At 40.7% G+C, this 20,587-nt stretch overlaps 1 protein-coding gene and 1 long non-coding RNA gene across 2 annotated transcripts; both read left to right on the top strand.

Annotated features, from left to right (window-relative positions):
- The first annotated feature begins 7,865 nt into the window (after positions 1 to 7,865).
- LOC133729102 (uncharacterized) lies at positions 7,866 to 8,962 on the top strand. Its single transcript, XR_009856246.1, has 2 exons — positions 7,866 to 8,561; positions 8,715 to 8,962. It is a non-coding gene; the product is annotated as an uncharacterized LOC133729102 (long non-coding RNA).
- Positions 8,963 to 13,278: 4,316 nt separating this feature from the next.
- On the top strand, positions 13,279 to 14,089 carry LOC133732552 (dirigent protein 22-like). The gene has a single exon (XM_062160132.1). The coding sequence runs from the start codon at positions 13,313 to 13,315 to the stop codon at positions 13,895 to 13,897; it is 585 nt and encodes a 194-aa protein (XP_062016116.1). The 5' UTR covers positions 13,279 to 13,312; the 3' UTR covers positions 13,898 to 14,089.
- Positions 14,090 to 20,587: the final 6,498 nt, after the last annotated feature.

Raw genomic sequence — 20,587 nt, 5'->3', positions numbered from 1 at the left:
ATTTGGAGCTGAAGACTTTACCTTCGACTTTGAGATATGCATTTCTAGGGGAGGAGAGCACATTACCGGTTATTATCTCGTCGAAGTTGAGTAAAGTTGAGGAAGATAAGCTTCTGAGGGTGTTACGTGAGCATAAGAGAGCTATTGGTTGGACCATTGCCGATATCAAAGGCATTAGTCCATCCAAGTGTCAGCATCACATTTACTTGGAGGAGGGGTGTAAGCCCACACGAGAGGCTCAAAGGAGGTTAAATCCTCCTATGATGGAGGTAGTGAAGAAGAAGATTATTAAGCTTTTAGATGTTGGAGTCATTTTCCCGATTTCTGATTCGCCATGGGTTTCACCAGTTCAGGTTGTCCCCAAAAAGGGAGGAATTACAGTAGTGAAGAATGAGAAAGGTGAGGATGTGCCACAACGAGTTCAGAATGGATGGAGAGTTTGTATTGATTATAGAAAGCTTAATGGAGCGACAAGGAAGGATCATTTTCCACTACCTTTCATTGATCACATGTTGGAGAGACTAGCAGGTCATAGCCATTATTGTTTCCTTGATGGATATTCGGGGTATAATCAGATTGCTATTGCTAAGGAAGACCAAGAGAAGACTACTTTCACATGCCCGTTTGGTACTTTTGCATATAGGAGGATGCCCTTTGGACTTTGCAATGCACCTGCTACTTTTCAGAGGTGTATGATGGCATTGTTCCATGACATGACTGAGCGCTTTATGGAGATTTTTATGGATGATTTCTCGATTCATGGAGATACTTTTGATGATTGTCTTCGACACTTGACCCTTGTTCTTAAACGGTGTGAGGAGACCAATTTGGTTCTCAATTGGGAGAAGTGCCACTTTATGGTGGATGAGGGTATTGTGTTAGGGCATGTAGTATCATCACGTGGCATTGAGGTGGATAAGGCAAAGATTGAGTTGATTTCTAGTTTACCACCACCGAAGAATGTGAAAGGAGTTAGGAGTTTTCTTGGGCATGCTGGCTTTTATAGACGCTTTATTCCAGATTTCTCTAAGATCACCAAGCCATTATGTGACTTGCTAGGCAAAGATGTGCCATTTGAGTTCACTTCGGAGTGTTTACAGGCTTTTGAGCTACTTAAGGAGAAATTGACTCACGCACCGATCATGATTGCACCTGATTGGACTAGACCATTTGAATTGATGTGCGATGCTTCAGATTTTGCTATGGGTGCTGTTTTGGGTCAAAGGATTGAGCGAGCACTCCATGTGATTTATTATGCTTCTCGGACTTTGAATGATGCACAAGTCCATTACACTACGACCGAAAAGGAGCTTCTTGCTATTATTTTTGCATTGGAGAAATTTCGGAGTTATCTTCTTGGGAGTAAGGTGATTGTCCACACGGATCATGCAGCATTGAGATATTTGCTGAGTAAGAAGGATGCCAAACCCCGTTTGATTCGTTGGGTGTTATTGCTCCAGGAGTTTGATATAGAGATCAAGGATAAGCCGGGTAGAGAAAACCTTGTTGCAGATCATTTATCTAGACTTGAGCATGGCGGAGACTCTTCTGATATTCCATTGACTGAGCATTTCCCCGATGAGTACTTATTTCATGTTGACACTGAGATGCCTTGGTTTGCAGACTTTGTGAACTATTGGGCTAGCAATTGTACTTTCATTCCGGATAACTATGATGCACAGGTCAGAAAGAAGTTTCTTAGAGATGCTCGGTCATATATTTGGGATGACCCGTACCTGTGGAAGGTGGGTAAGGACCAGGTGATTAGACGATGTATTCCTCAATGGGAGGCCCCGGAGATTATTTCATTGTGTCACTCATTTTTGTGTGGAGGTCATTTTGGTGGGAGGAGGACAGCTTTCAAGATCCTTCAGTCCGGTTTCTTTTGGCCTACTTTGTTTCGAGATTGTCATTCTTTTGTGCTTCAATGTGATAGATGCCAGAGGACCGGGAATATATCCTCCAAGGACCAAATGCCTCTCACTAACATTATGGAGGTTGAGATTTTTGATTGTTGGGGCATAGACTTTATGGGGCCATTTCCAAAATCTCATGGGAATGAGTATATCATAGTCGCGGTTGATTATGTTTCGAAGTGGGTTGAAGCCAAGGCCACACGAAAGAATGATTCTAAGGTAGTCACCAAGTTCTTGAAAGAACATATTTTCTCTCGATTCGGGACTCCTAGGATTATTATTAGTGATGGTGGTACACATTTTATCAACCGGACTTTTGATGCCTTGTTGAGGAAATATGGAGTCAGGCATAAGGTTTCCACACCTTACCACCCTCAAACTTCCGGTCAAGTAGAGGTGTCAAATAGGGAGATTAAGAGGATTTTAGAAAAGACGGTCAACTCTTCTAGAAAAGATTGGGCTATTAAGCTTGATGATGCTTTATGGGCCTATCGGACCGCATATAAGACTCCTATTGGCATGTCTCCTTTCCGCTTGTGCTATGGAAAGAATTGTCACCTTCCGGTCGAGCTTGAGCACAAAGCTATGTGGGCTATCAAATTTTTGAATTTTGACTTGGAAGCAAGTGGTGAGAAGCGGAAGCTTGATCTTTGTGAGTTAGAGGAAATTCGGGAGGAGGCATATGAAAGTGCCAAATTGTTTAAGGAGAAGACAAAGGAGATACATGATCGAAAATTGGTGAAGAAGGCCTTTGAGCCCAAACAAAAGGTTCTCCTATACAACTCTAAACTTCGTCTCTTTCCCGGTAAATTGAAGTCAAGGTGGAGTGGACCCTATGAAGTAGTGGAAGTGTTCCCTCATGGTGCTATTGCAGTAAGACATTTGAATGATGGGAGAACTTTCAAGGTTAATGGGCACCGGCTTAAACCATATCATGACTCCACTTTCAATTCTCATCATGAGGTGACTTACCTCGATGATGCTTCTTAAATAATGAAAAACTCTATGGACCGGCAATGAAGTCCTTAAACAAAGCGCTCGCTAGGGAGGCAACCGTAGCATTACCTGTGATGTTCTTTCTTGTTCATTTTGCATCAATAAGGCTATTTAGCCATCTTTTTGGGAGGTTGGGAGGTGCTTGGAGTGTGGAGAATAAGGAGATATTTTGAGCTACAATTCTTGTGTGGAGGTCAATGAGGATGATTTTGGGTTTTGAGTTGATGGGATTAAGACCACGAGCTTAATGGAGGACCCTTGTCCTTATTCCTTGATGGGTTATTTGTGATGCATTGCTCTTGGACACTACACATTTCTCAATGGAGTTGATCTTTTCATGAGCACCTAGAGCTATTATGGAGCATACGTAAAGGAAGTCAAGGCCTTGTGCCTTGAGGTTGGTGTCTCATATTAGTCTTCTCCAAGGGTCGTGAGCAATGGAGGGTCGACAAAGGGGGTTTTCGCATCTTTTCTCCGCATTTAGATTTTCATAATTAATTTTTGTGCCTTCGCCCGGACTTCACTCTCATGCCTAACTCCGACACGGATTTAGCTTTCGAGCTCACTTTACAACATTGAGGACAATGTTGGTTTTAAGTGTGGGAGTGAGGGCTCGGGTACCCTATTTTTGTCACTAAAAAAAAAAAAATTAGAATAGCTTTATGTAATTATATTTTAGTGGTTAATGCCTTTTCCAACCCCAATGACGAGCCATGGACTTAACTTGTTATGATTGTGAATAGATTGGGCATGATCTAGGACTATGAATTTGTTTTGTGATTGAGTGTATATGTGATCTATGCTTGACTATATGTGTGCACATAGCCTATGGTTAGGTTGGTTCATCATAATTAGAGAAGCATATAGATGACTTGATTGACTTGCATGCCTTATTTGTGAGCTTTTGTGCCTATATCTATAGTGTATGCATCGTTCATTCACTTATTCTTTCATGTGTGTACAATTTCACGACATTGCGTATCTAGAACTTGCTTGAGACCTCTCGAGGCTACTTTTAGCTTGCGATGGGATAGAAAGGATTGAGGCATTTTAGGTTAATAACACCATGGCCAAAGAAGCATGTGCCCAAAGATATTTACCACTAGATTGCCACTTTGAGCCTATGTATATATTAAGCCTTTTTGTTCATTACCACCACAAATCCCTACCTAGCCTAAACACTTTTATCCTAGCCTAAACACTTTTATCCTACCCTTCCATGGTAGTTGGTGAAGCGATTCGAGAGAATGACTTTATGTCTGAGTGCTTCAAAAGAAAGATAAGTCAAAAGTGTGAGGTTACAAAAGAATAAGTGTGGGGGTGAGTGATTTTTGTATGAAAAAGAAAGTTTAGAAAAGAAAGTTCTCAAAAAAAAAAAAAAAAAAAAAAAAAAGAGAAGAAAGTTTGTGAAAATAGAAAGGAAGTTCAAGGAAAAGAAAAGTGAAAAAAAAAAAAAAAAAAAAAAAGTAAAGTATTTCATAGTATAGTGTGGGTTGTACATTGGGATTAGAGTGAGTGAGTTAGCATTTGAAAGCAAAGTCATATATCTCTACAAGAGAGAGTTGCTTCACCGATTTCCATGGACTTTGTCTTTCCTTATCCTTCATTTCTATTAGCCACTTACCCTTAGCCCCATTACAACCAAATAAAAGACCTCTTGATCTTGAAAGTTGTGGGCTACCTAGCGGAGATGAGATCGAAGAGCAAGCATATGGCGGCGCATGTTGTGAAATTGCTTTTGAGTGAAACACATATAACCCTAAACACTTGAGCGGTAATATTTAGTGAACCTATGTGAGTTTAGTGGGTTATGTCGGGTCTTCTAGATGCATATTTGATTGTGGTGGATTGATTTGACACATGGGTCAACACATGCATATACTTGAGCATTTCTCACATGTGCATCTTAATTGCCTTACAAATTCATAATTCCTATGTTATGCTTTGTCGACCTCATGATCATTTACATAATTAGTTCTCCGAGGGTTATGGTTGGAAAGGCTAATACCGCATTTTACTTATGTTTGTGAGTTAGTAGATTTTCGGATTAGATTTCATTTAGTTTGCTTGAGGACAAGCAAAGTTCAAGTGTGGGGGTGTGATTACACGCATTTCTATGCATGTAATTGTGTCTAAAATACTATAAATAAGTTAATCCTCAAGTCAATTATTATGTAATTAATCCATTTTTTTATTCATATTGTAGTAAATAAGCGGAGTTGTGGAGTTCAGAAGAAGTTGTACGAAAATGGAGCTAATTGGAGTTATCGACAAAAAGACGAAAAGTCAACAATGGTCGATTGACCAATGCAAGCAAATATGTGACAATCATTAGTTTGAGCTCGGGAAAAGGAAAAGAAGGAGAGGAGAAAGAAAGAAATAGAAGAAAAGGGAGAATTAATTAAATGAAATGGCAGATAATCAATTAATTAGCCAATTAACTAATTGGTTAATTAACCAATTAATTGGTTAATCATGAACCAAAGCCACCAGCACACCACGTGCTGCTTTTTCTTTCTTCTCAATTGCTGACATCATTAACATGACCTTATCTTCCTCTCTCTTGCAAAACGTGTGGCTGGTCATTCAATTAAGGAGACCACATATATATTGATTCTTCTCCCATCAAATCATTCCTCTCTCAACCCTACAAGACTCAACAGCCGCACCATTCTCTATCCTCTCTGTTCTTTCTTCTCTGAGGCCGCACACTCCACAAAACCCCAGATCCATTTTATTCTCCATCCTCTCCCAACAGTGCCGCAGGACACCCCAATCCTCTCCCTTCTGCCACAGCCACAACACCACTCTTCCATAACTCTCTCACCCACTCTCCCATTTCACTCTCTCTTCCACATTAAATTATTGGGCTCTTCTCAAATTTCATCAAGGAAGATCATCAAGACCTTAATTTCATCTTGGGTAGTTAGGAGGATTCAAGCTAGCTTAGTTTTCTTTGCTTTCTAGCATTGTTGAAATTAAGCAAAGCTTATCCTCTCTCTTCTCCTATATTTTAATTGTACATGGTTTTGATGTTAAATCTTGTTTTAATCATGAGTGAGTAGTTCAATTTTGGGAGTTAGGGTTGTGAAGCCCTAACTCATCTTGTATAAATATTGATGCTTTAATTTTAATAAATGCAATTTCCATTGTGTATGCTTTAAATCCGAATTTATTGGTCCTTAGAAGCATGTTTCTAGGCTTTGTCACCCTTTGAAATTATGTTGTGGGCAATTGTGATGAATAGATTGATAAATTGACAACTTATTAGTCTTGTGGCATCTAGGATTTAAGTGTGGTGACCATTAACTAGCTTAATTGTAGCTAAGCTTGCTTGGGTCTCTATTATCTTGCTCTCTAGGCCTCTAATTTTGGATATTGCGGCCTTAACCGGCGTAATGCTCAAATTAGAGAGTTGATTGTGGCCTTAACCGGCATAGTCAATACACCGAAAGGATAATTGGTTTAGTAGCCTTAACCGGTACTAGATACGGGACTCGACACATATAGGAAATGCATGCATTTGTGAAATTGACATCGATATTTACAAGATAGTTAGTGTGAATCACCCGACACTCCCATGTTTCCATTAATTTGAAAATCTAATTTTAATTTCTTGCTTGATAATTAGTTGTTTGCTTTTACTTTAGTTTGCATTTAATTTAGTTAATTCCCAATTCAAAACTCCCAAACAAAATTCTACCTTTCATTGTGCATAACTCATTTGGGCTACAAGTTAGTGGCCATGATTAGGCTTAGTGTGAGCTAAGCCGAGCATTGCCGAGGCTTGGTGCCTTGTGAATATTATTTTACTTTATTTTATTTTTATTTTTCATTGTATGCTTTTAAGTTATTCTAGCGCCAATTACCTCGGTTAGGTCCAACACCTAATCCCCGAGGTACGATAATCAAGGTTTTAATACTTCCCTTACTTGACAACGATTCGTACGCTTGCGAGAGTTTATGATTCAAGTCAGTTAGTCTTACCGATATCTACGGAGATATTTTAATTATTGTATGATTCAGTTTCCTGGTAAGACTTAGATTCTCTGCTTGTAATCCTCTATATAAAGAGACCCCTATTATCAATGAAAGTACAACTCAATTTTCTCCCAATTTCAGTTTTCCTAAAACACGTTATCAGCACGAAGCCCTAATCCTGAAACAAATAGCCAAAACCTAAATCCGAATACAAAACCTTGAAACCTTTTTTGTCTCCGCCACACACCTTGAAGACCTTGACCCCAGGAGTCCAGAACCGGCGGCGGAATCCCAAGAACCGGTCGGAAAAGTACCGAACCGGCCCCCGGAAGCAGAAAACAATTCTTCACCGATTCGCCGCCTTCCAGACCACCTCTTGTCATAAAACTTTGTCAGCAGCAGCGTCTTGACCTGACGATTCCAAAACCGGCAGAAAAAGCACCGAACCGATCGCTAAAGTCACTGAACCGGATCTATTAGCCTCAGTTGAATAGCCTCACTAGCGCACTCGTGTGCCTGCCTCTGCACGCGCCCCTGCGCCCCTCGTTGACCCCGCGGTTGGCCTCGCCAGCACACGCCTTCGCCTGCAGACCCCTTGGTTAGCCTCGCCTTAGCACACACCCGCGCACGCATGCACACAGCAGCCCCTACGCAGCCTTGCTGACCCCTCGTCGACCCCTCACCTACGACCACCGACAATTTTTTCCGGCAACGTCCGACGACTTTTTTCGGCAAACTTCAAAAGGAGGTACTTTTTATTAAACGTTCCCGCTTTCAGGACTTTCAATTCTTTTTTCTTTTCTCGGGGACTTTCAACCTCTCTTCTTCTACCCCCCCCCCCCCCCCCCCCTTTTTCTTCTTTCATGGGGAGACCTAAGTCGAACTGTGAGGGTTTGTGATATCTCCAAGCTTGGAGATTGTTGAGACCTCCAAACTTAGAGTTTGTTGAGAATATACGATCGACCACATACACATCATTATTTCAATCTAGGGCTGGGATCTGGAACCGTAAAACCGGAGGAACCGCACCGAACCGCACCGAAAAACCCGGTTCGGTTCGGTTTTATGATATATGTGCTTACATGTTTATCGGTTCGGTTCCTGATAATGCCTTCTCGGTTCGGTTCCGGTGCTTGTTTTTAAAACTTACTTGGAACCGAATTACAGATGTCAAAGTATAATTGAATAATAGGGCCGAGGTTATTCCTCTAAAATAAACCCCTTCCCATGTGATCAGGCACCAACTTAGTTCCAAATGCGATCAGAAATTCCCATCTCATCTCCTATCCCTTTGATCAAAACCCTCAAAAACTATCTCTTCTCTCACACTCTCGAATTCTCTCAAACCCGCCTCATGAACACGAAACATGAAACCCCAATTGCATTGATCAAAACCCAGACGAGCGTCTCGCTTCTCTCAAAGTCTGGAACCCAGAATCTGGTAAGCTCGCTGTACTCTCCATCTCTCATCGATCTGCAATTTCACTTTTTCAATTGGGAGATCTGAAGTTTGATCCTCAATTTCGGTTTCATTTGTCTTCACTTGCTTCAATTCTAGCCATATCCACTTCCAAAATTCACATACAGACATAACCCTTCACTTACCTCTGGGCCTTTTGTGTCAGCAATTTGCGGTGGTCGACAAAGCCAGGCATACATGACTTTGAGGTAAAGTTTTTTCTTGACTTTCTGCTTTATTATATATATGTGCAAAGCTAGAGACTTTGCTGTTTTGGGTTTTGTCGGTGAGTGAGTTTGGTGATTCTTATTGGGTTTTCAATATGGTGAATCATGGGAAGTGTAATTTTGTGTAGTGGGCAGTGCAAGAATTGAATTGGGTTTGGTCCTGAAATCGGTTGCTGCTTTGGTTCTGGAGTTGTTGATTTTTGTGTTTAGAAAGTGATGATGAAGGCTGCTTTGGTTCAGTACTTCCACTACTTTGGAAGTTTGGATAATTGGATCTGTTGGTTAATTCACTTAATTGTAACTTTTCAATTTGTAAGTTTGAAGTTTGATGTTTGAAATGGCTGTAACTTAGCTTAAAAGTGAACAAATTTGTATTTCTGATGTCTTTGCACTATGAAAGTTTTTATGCAGCCACTCATTTGTGTTATTTAGAAACGGTTCCAGGCACAAGAACAGGTTCTTAAGGAACCGAAAAAAGGCAGGAACCGAACCGTTTAGAGTCGGTTCGGTTTCAAAACGGTTCCAAGAAATTTGTCAACACAACTGAACCGATTATAAGAGTTATTATTCTTTCACGGTTTCACAACTTTTTCACAGGAACCAACCTGATCCTAGGCCTATTTCAATCTAATCCAATACCTCTTAGAATCGAATTTCTTGGGAGCAATTACGCTCAGAAATTTCTATTGTTTTCGTGGTAGCTTTTTTCGCTCCGAAACTAACTCTTTTTCTTGTTCCTTTTCATGATGAGTAACCTGAACAAACTAGACTTTACTCTATTAGGGACAACTAGCTTTGGATATCACAAGTGGGTTTGTGATGTCCGCCAGCATCTCAAGGCCCAAGGAATCCTAGATACGATTCTTGAGCCTAGCCAGGATGTGCTAATTGTTAAGCAAGCTCAAGCTTTGGAAGCAAATAGAGCAACCTTAGAGGCAAATAAGGCGAAAGCCGTCATCCTAATAACTCGTCATATGGATGATTCACTCCAGTACAAGTTTCTGAATGAAGAAGACCCCAGAAGGTTGTGGGTCTCACTTGAAGAACACTTTGGCAACATCCGTGACTCCCTGCTTCCTGACCTAGAAGTGAGATGGCATAATCTCCTCTTCTGAGATTTCAAGTCAATTCTTGACTACAACTCGGAATCACTTCCCATTAAATCCTTAATGGAATTACGTGGAAAAGATATCACAGATGTGATGTTGATTGAGAGGACTCTCTCTCTACCTTCCCCATCTCTACTTTGATGGTTACTAAGAGCTATCGAATCGATGTTACTGCAGGACATATCACAAGGTTTCATGTGCGCTGGAGAGGCTAACCAAGGTCAAGTGGCTCTAGACCATGGAGCGCTTTTGCAAAGAGGTTGAAACATTATTGATTAAGTATAATTTTTTTTTAATCAGTTACCTATTAAGTAAACATTATTGTTAATACAAAACATGAGATTTGATTTTGCAGTACAAATAGATATACCTAAGTAGGGACCCTTCTAATGAAGACCATTAAAATGAGCGCTAGTTGAGGACTTTTGTGTTAGACCCACTTTTCGATCACATTTCTACAAATCAACCATTAGATGTTTAAATATTTATGTGTAGATCATTTATGCAATTTTTTAACCAAATTGAAAATCGTTAAGACATTCATAATCATAATTTATCAGTTATGAACATGAACGGTTCATGTTTGACAAAATTGGTTATTCCATTGATTTGATCTAGTTCGGTACCTTAATAAATAGCAATTTGGAAGAAAATTTTCAGAAGTGATCTACTTATGCATACATAAACATCTAACGGTTGATTTGCCGTAATGTAATTGAAAAGTTGGTCTCCCAAACTGTTGATTAGAAAATCTTCAACTAGTCCTCATTAGAAGAGCTCCCTACCTAAGTAAACAGTCTTCATCACCTAAGAGACAGTTTTAAGCGACTATGAGGGACAAGTGCATGTATCTCAATCACATGTATTAAATTTAAAAGATTAAATTATAATAACTTAAAATTGTGCATCTATTTTCAACTGTCATATTCATTTTTCACTTATAGTTCCTTTAAAACAATCAATTAGGTGAGCATTTCTTCTAAATAAAATTAAAAACCTAATAATGAAAGATTCCAACAAATGGAGTAAACAAAGCTGTCTCTTCAATATAATATAAATGTATCAACATTAACTACCAACAACGAAAAAGACATGCAAGAGTGTATATCTCTCTTTGAAAGTTTCTTATCAAAAAAAAAAAAAAGACGAGACATTGTGGGAGTCCGGAGTTGGTGGCCAGAATGTTGAGGTCAAGCTGTATGACTCTACTCAATCATTTCACTACACTAACGGATCCGTCTCCTCTAAAGTGAGGAGGATGTGAAGTTATGTCAAGTTCATAAAATCCTCCATATAATCTAATGGTCCTAACACTAAACACATCACTCTTATCACCAATCTTTAAAAATTTTGTGTAAACACCGCTAACTTGGCGTTAAGTCTAAAAAAAAAAAAAAGGTTTAACTCTTAACGGGTCAATCTTTCTCCAGCCAGTGCGTCCAAAGCACTGTTGCGTTCATAACATCCTTTGGTAAAAACTAGAAAGGTAGTGTTTGGCTCCCAAAATCAGTCTGGTACAAACTGTCTCTTTTGAATGCGCGAGCGTGCCAGCACCGTGGGGTGCAGTCGTCGGGGCGTCCCTTGACCTGACTTCTTCTCAAACGATGTGGACGAGGAGAGCACCAACCTCGTCACAAGGTTCTTTTCTATGCCTTTCGGAAAATGACTTCTTGCCTTACGGGTAAGGGCTTTGGTTGTGGTCTCTTTGCGTTCACCGAATCGATACCCAACGTTGTAGGTTGAGCAGAGCAATCACCGGGAAGTCTGGAGAAGCACGGGTTTTGCTAAAGCGTGACTTTAGCTTCGCTGGGTTGCCCTTGCTTCGCTGGAAGTAACGGTGGCAGTAGCACTAACAGTCGGCTCCTGGGGAGACTGGGACTGGAAGCACGGTCTCCGGGTTGGTTTGGTGGCACTGACAGTCGGCTCTTGAAGAGACTAGGACTGGCGGGCGGTCACCGGGTTTCAACAAGGTTGAAGGTTTGCTCCGGGGAGGCTTGGGCAATCGTAGAGATTGGTTGAAGAGTTGTTCGTCCTTTGCTGTGTCGTCTTTAGCCTCATATATAGGCTGCAGTAGATTCACTTTCCAAATAGGAATAAAATACTATATTTTAGGCCACAGTTATTGGTCTTGAATCAAATCAAAACACTTCATAGTTTTGATATCTATCGCAAGCAATAAAAGATTGACTCTGTCGTGGCAATCTTCTAGGCAACATTAATTACCTTTTGGAGTCCTGGACGTAATCTTCCTCTTGGCCGCGAGCGGTAGGATATGCACGTATATATGTTCATATATATCTTCGCGACTTGGCGAGGGGATTCCGTAGATCGCGGCATGCATATACATATTGGCAGCAAATAGTTCCACGTCCGCCTTAATTGCATCATTGCATGAGAGACTTGTCCTTAATTGCACCATGCATGAGCCACCACATCATATATACATATGTATTCCTTCATTATTGACAATCAAGGATGATCACATGCTTCCTATCTCTCCCACGTCCAGCTACCATCAATTGCATGGGAAAGCTTAGCTGGTGGCCCACCTTGATATTTCCTTAATTGATCAACCAAAGACCTTAATTATGGGTAGAGAAGTACGTTGTCATGTTCTCTCTCTGCAAAAGCTTGGTAATCAAGCAAATAGATCATCATTAATTACCAAATATTTGATAATTAATAGTAAATCAGTGAACATCCAGATTTGCTTCAAAATTGTTTGGCCTCTAAGTAGGCTTTATTTTAGCCTCTAAACGATATATCCCGAACTTATCGCAAATAAATAGCTTGGGCCACCGATATTGGCCCGGTTCTCTTCGAGTCCCCCTTATCGGGAAAAAATGTTATTTTGGATTCAAACAGGTAGTCATGCACCATAATTTGGCTTTGACCTCCAATCCTCATGAGGATTGTTTGTGGTGTAATAGACCAAGCTTCAAAAAGGGATCTTCAATGAGGACTGATAGTCTTGAACCATGACTGGAAATTCAATCTATTAGGGACAACGTGCAGCAAGGGAAAACCAGTCTTGCCAAATTCAATGTGTGCATTCCCATCAGTTTTCGTCTTCATGCTTTTCCTATTCAAATATATTGATTCCTATGTTTAATTTGGGTATCTTCAAATCAAAATTTTCAGGAGCCCTAAACTTTTGTTGTACAGAATACATCGAATTTGTACTTATGAAAACAAATTAAATAGCATAGGATCATTATTTCTTGATGAATTTTCCAATTAATAGAACTGCAAAAAGTCAGTTTCATGGTTAATGCAGCCATGGATGCCAAAAGAAATAGCAAATGAAGCACAAAGAAGGAATTGGAGGCAGAGGAGAAATAAAAATTACTAGAAATCCCTAACTTCATTCGATCTGAATTCAGTTCAAAGACTAGTTTTTTTTTTTTTTCTTCTTCTTCTTCTAGTATTTTAACGACGTTAAGATTGATTTGAGAAAAACAAAAATTCAAGAAAGATTTTTAGCTTATGTGGCACAGTTAAACTCATTAGATTAGAAGGAGGATTAGGATTTTATGAAATTTATGTAAATTAACTTTGGAGGATCCAAATCCTTCACGGTATATATGTGGACACAACCCTCTCAATTGGAAAAAGGTTCCAACAATGGCCAGAATACCTCCCATCTTTGCTACACGGTTCATAGTTCTCTCCCTTCTTTCTTCCTTTGCCCTAATTCTGGTCCAGGGAGAAGATGATCACGATTTCGTGAGAGCCATGGACCGCGATCTCTTGGGGCTCAAGAAAGAAAAGCTCAGCCACTTCAAGTTGTACTGGCATGACATTGTGAGCGGCAAAAACCCAAGCTCAATCGGAGTGGTGAAATCACCCGTTAACTCATCAACGCACTTCGGATTCGTGAACATGATCGACAATCCCCTCACCGAAAAGCCGGAGCTGAGCTCGAAGCTGCTGGGGAGGGCTCAAGGGTTCTACGCATCAGCTTCACAACAGGAGTTCGGGCTGTTGATGGCCATGAACTTTCATTTTATTCAGGGCAAGTACAACGGGAGCACCATAACTGTGCTGGGGAGGAACCCGGTATTCAACAAGGTGAGGGAAATGCCGGTGATCGGAGGAAGTGGACTTTTCAGGTTTGCAAGAGGTTATGTTGAAGCAAGAACTCACACATTCACTCCGAGCACCCGAGATGCCATCGTTGAGTACAATGCCTATGTGCTCCATTATTGATGCTTCTTTTCTCTTAGTTGTTTTCTTCCTTTGAGCTTTTCGTGGTTGTACTCTCTTTTGAGGTCATAGCTACGTTCTAATTATGTCAGCTACCCATCGTTGTCTACTTTTTTAGTTTAGCGGGTTGTTGCTTTTACCATCTTTTTACGAGTCAGGGCATAATTATTATAATAATCAGACGCATTTTCACTATCTTCAATTCTATTGTTAAGGATTCTTGCACTAGTCTTCTATCGGAGTACCTAATGTTGTGAGTTTTCAAATTGTTAAATCCCATGATAAGATAGAACTATACGTCTAAAACATCAAAACCTCACATGTTTCTGACGTTGTAGAAGTTCTTTTTCTTGTAACTAGTATATTTTCAACGTTAACACAATATATATAGTTTATCAATCGTTGATTCATTTTGGTGTTTAAAGTGAAAGTTTATGGAAATGAATTCCAGCCAAATGTAGAAACTCATTTTATAGCTTCCACTTGCTAAGATTAGCAACCCATATTAATAAAGAGCAACTACTCAACAAGTTGGACAAAATCACAGAAGGAACTAAGCACATTACTTAATCCATTTGAGAAAACAATATTGCCGCCCATTTTGTATATACAATAATTTTCATATATTCCCTCCAAGTTGATTTAGCAAACACTTTGGTCGATTTTGTTTTTGTTAATGGAGTAGAAATCGGGGTATATATGCTATCTGTGATATCAGAATCAAATGGTAATGTTAGGTGAGTCAACCCTAGCTCCACCAAACTCCAATTAATTTCCAGTCTTCGGCCTTCTTGTTCTATCTAGAAATCCAGCCTTGTCAAGTTGTTGCACCAATCAGAGAACGCTGCTTCGTTGCAGTTCATTTATTTCAGGGAGTTGGCCATTAGAACATGACTTTATTCTCTTTTTTTTTTTTTTTTTTAAGAAAAGATTAGAACATGACTCGGAAAAGTCTTTGTCAATTATATGCAAGGATAGAAAAATTGGAACAAAATTTGTATAACACCACACATATCTCTAGGTGAAGCCGTGAAGTAAATCTCTTCTTTGGTTACTTGTTGATGTGGTATGTGTGGCCTAAAGTTGACTAGAAATAAGAGGTACAAAAGTTCTTCCAATTTTCTGTTTTGCATTAAGTCATGTCAATTTTCTTTAATTACATTGTTCTCACTTTAATGGTGAAATGTACACGAAGGGACAAAGCCTTTTCGACTTATGGTCACTAAATGATAATAGTATTAAAGTATACCATGGTTCTTATTCAAAATGCACCATCAATTGGTTCTTATTCAAAACCTAGCGTGGAATTTATTTTGGTATATAATATCATTACTCTTAATTCTTCGGATTCAAATTTTCTCACAACATTTAGGTTTGTGGTGATATCACTACCCTATTAAAACTTGCCACATCGTATAGAAGTTAACTATAATAAAAAAACTTATTAATTTAATACTTGTTTAAGGACATCTGATTTATGTGTCTGGCCTAAACTCTAGTGACTTGTCCAAGTTGTAATAGGGTTAGTCTTACAGATATTCTCGGAGATATCTTATTCATTGTATGATTTAGTTTCCTTGTAAGACTTATATTCTCTGCTTGTAATCTTCTATATAAAGAGGCCTCTATTACCGACGAAAGCACAAATCATTCTCCCAATTTCTGATTTCCTAAAACACGTTATCAGAACGAAGCCCCAACCTCCAGAACCGACCATAAAAGCACCGAACCGGCAACCTGAACTATTGAACCGCCTGATGGAAACTGCTTCGGTTAGTTTCAGCCAGCAACCGGCCATACGCACTTTTTCCCGGCCAACCTCCTGCCAAAAGATCCGGCGACCCTTGTTTACCCTTTTCCAGGTAATTTTTTTTTTAAATTCCTACTTGAGTACTTTTCTTTAAGATTTCAATCCTTTTCTTTTCTTTTCTTTTCTTAGGGACTTTCAACCTCCCTTCTTCAACGTACCCTCCACTTCTTCTTTTGTGGGGAGACCTAAGCCGAACTATGGGGGTTCGTGCTATCTCCAAACTTGGAGCTTGTTGACACCTCTAAACTTAGAGTCTGTTGAGAAGATACGATCGACCACAAACACATCGTTGTTTTGATCTAATCCAAAATCTCTTGGAATCAAATTTCTTGGGAGCGATTACGCTCAGAAATTTCTTTTATTTTCGTGGTAGCCTTTTTTCTCCGAAACTAACCATTTTCTTGTTCCTTTTCAGGATGAGTAACCTGAACAAACTGGACTTTGCTGCATTAGGAACAACTGGCTCTGGATATCACAAGTGGGGTTCGTGATGTCCGTCAGCATCTCAAGGCCCAATGAATCCTCGAAATGATTCTTGAGCCTAGCCAGGACGTGCTAACTGTTGAGCAAGCTCAAGCTTTGGAAGCAAATAGAGCAGCCTTGGAGGCAAATAAGGCGAAAGCTGTCATCCTAATAACTTGTCATATGGATGATTCACTCCAGTACAAGTTTCTGAATGAAGAAGACCCCAGAAGGCTGTGGGTCTCACTCGAAGAACGCTTTGGCAACGTCCGTGACTCCCTGCTTCCTGACCTAGAAGTGAGACGACATAATCTCCGCTTCTGTGATTTCAAGTCAGTTCCTAACTATAACTCGGAAGCACTTTGCATTAAATCCTTAATGGAATTATGTGGAAAAGATATCACAGATGTGATGTTGATTGAGATGACTCTCTCTACCTTCCCCATCTCTACTTTGATGGTTGCTAAGAGCTATCGAATCAATGTTACTACAGGATGGATCACAAGGTTTCATGAGCTCATTGGAGCCATGAATGTCGCTGAAAAACATGACAACATCCTTGTGAAGAACTATAATTCGAGACCCGTGGGAACAGAGTATATTCCGGAGTCCAATTATAGTTGCGCCCCAAAGGGAGGACGCCAAGAGCGAAACCCTAACCTTAGGGATACTTCTGGACGTTTTGGTCCATATAATCGCTCTACTTGGGAAGGTAAATGCCAAAATAGGCTGACACGGAACCGAAAAGGTCAACATGGAAAGAGAGAGGGAGGCAAAGCCTTTGGCCATATTGGTGGCTCCACCAACACTAAGAGCCATCCTAATGATGCTTTCAAAGCACCTCAATCATGGGAGTCTGAGCACAGAGATGTATGTTCTCGATGTAGAACATCTGGTCATTGGGCACACATTTGTAAAGCTCATGAAAATATTGTCGCCGCCTACAAAGCATATTGTGAAGCAAGAGAAGCTCACTATGTGGAACAAGATCAAGAAGGTGATCTCAAACTAAGGGCTTAAGACTTTAAATCAGGCCAAGATCAAGAGATTGGCGATTTTGAATAAAGTCTTTATTTTCCAAGATATGTAATAGGCAATTGCCATATACTTTTGTACTCAATGCCATTGGTTTAGTTTTTCTTCAACTAGGCTCATCCAAAATGAGTATAATGCCTAGGAAGGTTTTGAGATAAGTGGTACTTAAGCGAGCTTTGCTTCATCGACATCTTTTTACTCACTTGGTCATATTTATTTTGGAGTTACCGAAAGAAGTTAAACGACTACCTCTGTTTTGCATTAGCTAGTGTCAAATTAGATTTTCTTAATGGTTAAGAAACAATGATGTACACCGTTGGCTTATGAATACAATTTCGAGTTCTTTTCATTATGACTCCATTTTAATTCTAAGCATATTCCTTTGTGACTACGATGGCTGGGCCATCAGGATTAGTTCAAGGACATGGAATGACCCAAATTCCTCTTGCCAAATGGCACCTTGATTATTAAGTTCAAGGACAATATTGTCGCATAAACTCTCTACGCTCCTAGGGAAAATCAAACCCTATAGAGCTATTCTAGCCAACAGACTCCATGCGAAAATAGATACTAAGAACAAAAAAGAGTTCATTTGCATTACCTCTAATGATTGCGGATGGAAGCACATCTTAGAGAAGCTTATGTATCAATCTAGTGGACTTTATGTCACTACAATTCGACCTATTAAATCCAATAAAGTTATGAGAAAAGATCTCCTAGATTTAGACACATATTGGCTTTGTCACGACATGATAGGTCATCCTAGTCATGATATGATGATCCGTCTACTAAAGACTTCACACGGACATCCATTCTTTCGAGCGAAATGAAGCAAGAATCAAAGGTTGATTCCTAGACTGAGTGTGACCGCCGCCGCTGCCGTCCACCATTGGCCTAGGGTCGACATAGTCCCTATCCATGATGCCATAAATGGCGTCCATCATGGTGATGGCGCCCCAGGTGATGCTGCAATCACCAAACTTTGCTTCCAATAGCCAACCAAAATCCTCATTGGTTGCTTCTGAGGCCCCTCGCTAGTTCTACAAAGTTTGTTCCTTAGGGAAATTAGGACTGAGACCGTCTCACGCAAAGGATACGTACATACTCATTATGTTCTTACATAGAATCCGAGGGGAATCTGTGGACCTGTTCAACCAACTTGCGGACGTTTAAATATTTCATGACGTTGGTTAACGTGCAAACACGTTGGTCATGTGTTGTGCCATTGTCCACTTGTAATGTTGCTTATTCTACACTCCTACCACAGATCATATGGTGACGGGCTCACTCCTCGGATCATCTCATTCAGTCAATATGACTTAACAATGCTAGAGAGTTTACATCGAAAACTTTCAATGATTATTGCATATCACTGGGACTGATGTTGGACATCATATTCCCATGTACGTACACACCCAAATGATCTTGCAGAAATGACTACAATGGTAGGCCAGACATTAGAAATGCGCACCAATCTCCCTATATCAGCTTGGGGTGATGCAATATTGCATGCAGCTATACTAATTCGTCTACGACGCACCTCTACTCAATCTATCTCTGTGTTACAGCTAATGACTGAGTACAAATATCTCGTACCTACGCATATTTGAGTGTGCCATTTATGTGCCAATTGTGCCGCCACAGTGCACCATGATGGGTCCTCACAGACAAATGAGCGCATATGTTGGATATGAGAGTCCAACCATCATCCACCACTTAATACCCTTGCTAGACGATCTCTTTACCGCTAGATTTGTGGATTGTCACTTTGATGAGACAGTTTTCCCATCGTTAGGGGGAGATAAGAACACAGATGTTCAACAGGAACGACAGGAATTGTCGTGGTCTATCCCCACTATGTCTCATCTTGATCCTCGCTAAAGTGACGAGATCACACATATCTCTGCTGCAAACATGCCTGCAAGGATAAACGTTCCTACAAGAGAACGTAGCCTCACCCTACACGAAGGTAGGCATGGCACTAACGCCATAGAGAGTGGCACTCTGGCGTTACAGGCCATGGCCCCAGCTAGGATGTGTGGGAGCCCCGTGGGTACGAAGGATACTTTGGCACAACTCAATCATTTGATCCTTGACACTCAAAATCCGTCTCATGAGAATGTTTCAGATTATAGTTATCGTTGGAAGACGCCTCAACGTATTCCTGAGAATATAGAGCTCTCTGAAAATGACACTAGTGTACATGAGACGTGGGATAGAAACTCCATCATGATTGATGATGTACTCGCTAATTTCATAGCGCATGAGTTTGTTGAGTCCGATGATATCGTGTAATAACCTCGTTAGAGGAATTGTACGAAACTCGTCGGAGGAATAATACGAACCTCGATAGAGGAATAATACCATCTCGTGAAAGAATCAAAGACAAACATTTCACCCTTCCTTTAGTTTTCTCACCCCTCCCTTTAGCTGTAACGGTCCTCCTCTTGTCGGAGAGCCATCATTCTGTTTCTTTTTTTCATTTCTCTATCGACCTCTCTCTCACTCTCTCTCGTCCGAAAGCATCCAAGAACAGAGCAAACTTCTCCAAGCTCGTTCTCGCTCCATAGGCCATCGATCGACCCTAGACCACGTCCCACGCCTTCACTTCTTCCTTGCGCAGCTGCCGGTGGTAGCCTTTCGCCGGCTCTTGAACCGTACACGACGGTGGAACACGAGGCCGGTTTGAGCTCATTTTGGTTCCAAGCTTGATATCTCAAGCTACCGGCCATCAATCCTCACCAAACTTCATCCACGAGCTCGCCTCAACTTCCTGAAGCTCCCAGAAGTAACCTTGCACGTCGGCGTGGCTTGTGGTGGCGACTGGAAGCTCAACCCGACCTAGATCGAAACTGGACTGTGGAGCTCGATATCTCGAGTTGTAGAGCTTTGTTTTGAGTGATTCTTGATCCAGTGAGTTCTCCTTGAGTTTCTTAACAACACTTCAGAAGGGATCGAAGCGAGAAATTGAAGTTTTTACGTCGGAATTCAAGCTCGCCGGATTCTGGAAATTTTCCGGCCACCGACGCTTTCGATCAAGATATCTCGAGCTGTAGAGCTTCGTTTTGAGTGATTCTTGAACCAGTGAGTTCGTCTTTAAGTTCTGAACAAGTCTCCTGAAGGAATCGAAGCGAAAGGAGGACATTTTTACGTTGATCGGAGCTTCGCCGACTTCTGCAAATTCTCGCCGGTTTCTGGAAAAAATTTCGGCCACCTCGACTGTTTTAGGTAATTTCAACCACTTCCGGTCATTTTCAGCTTACATGGTAGTTATGAAAGTTGTTAAGCATGATGAGAGGAAGAAGAGCAGCCCGGCCCCGACACCATTGGTGGTGGTCGGCGGCGGCTCTGCCACTAACTCCGGCGGCCCTTTCCGGCCACCTCCG

The sequence above is a fragment of the Rosa rugosa genome, chromosome 2 (assembly GCF_958449725.1).
Source record: "Rosa rugosa chromosome 2, drRosRugo1.1, whole genome shotgun sequence".
NCBI lineage: Eukaryota > Viridiplantae > Streptophyta > Magnoliopsida > Rosales > Rosaceae > Rosa > Rosa rugosa.
This window is presented reverse-complemented; position numbering and strand designations above follow the sequence as displayed.

Coding starts and splice junctions, on each gene's coding strand:
- LOC133732552 (XM_062160132.1), top strand. CDS start 13,313: ATGGCCAGAATACCTCCCATCTTTGCTACACGGTTCATAGTTCTCTCC.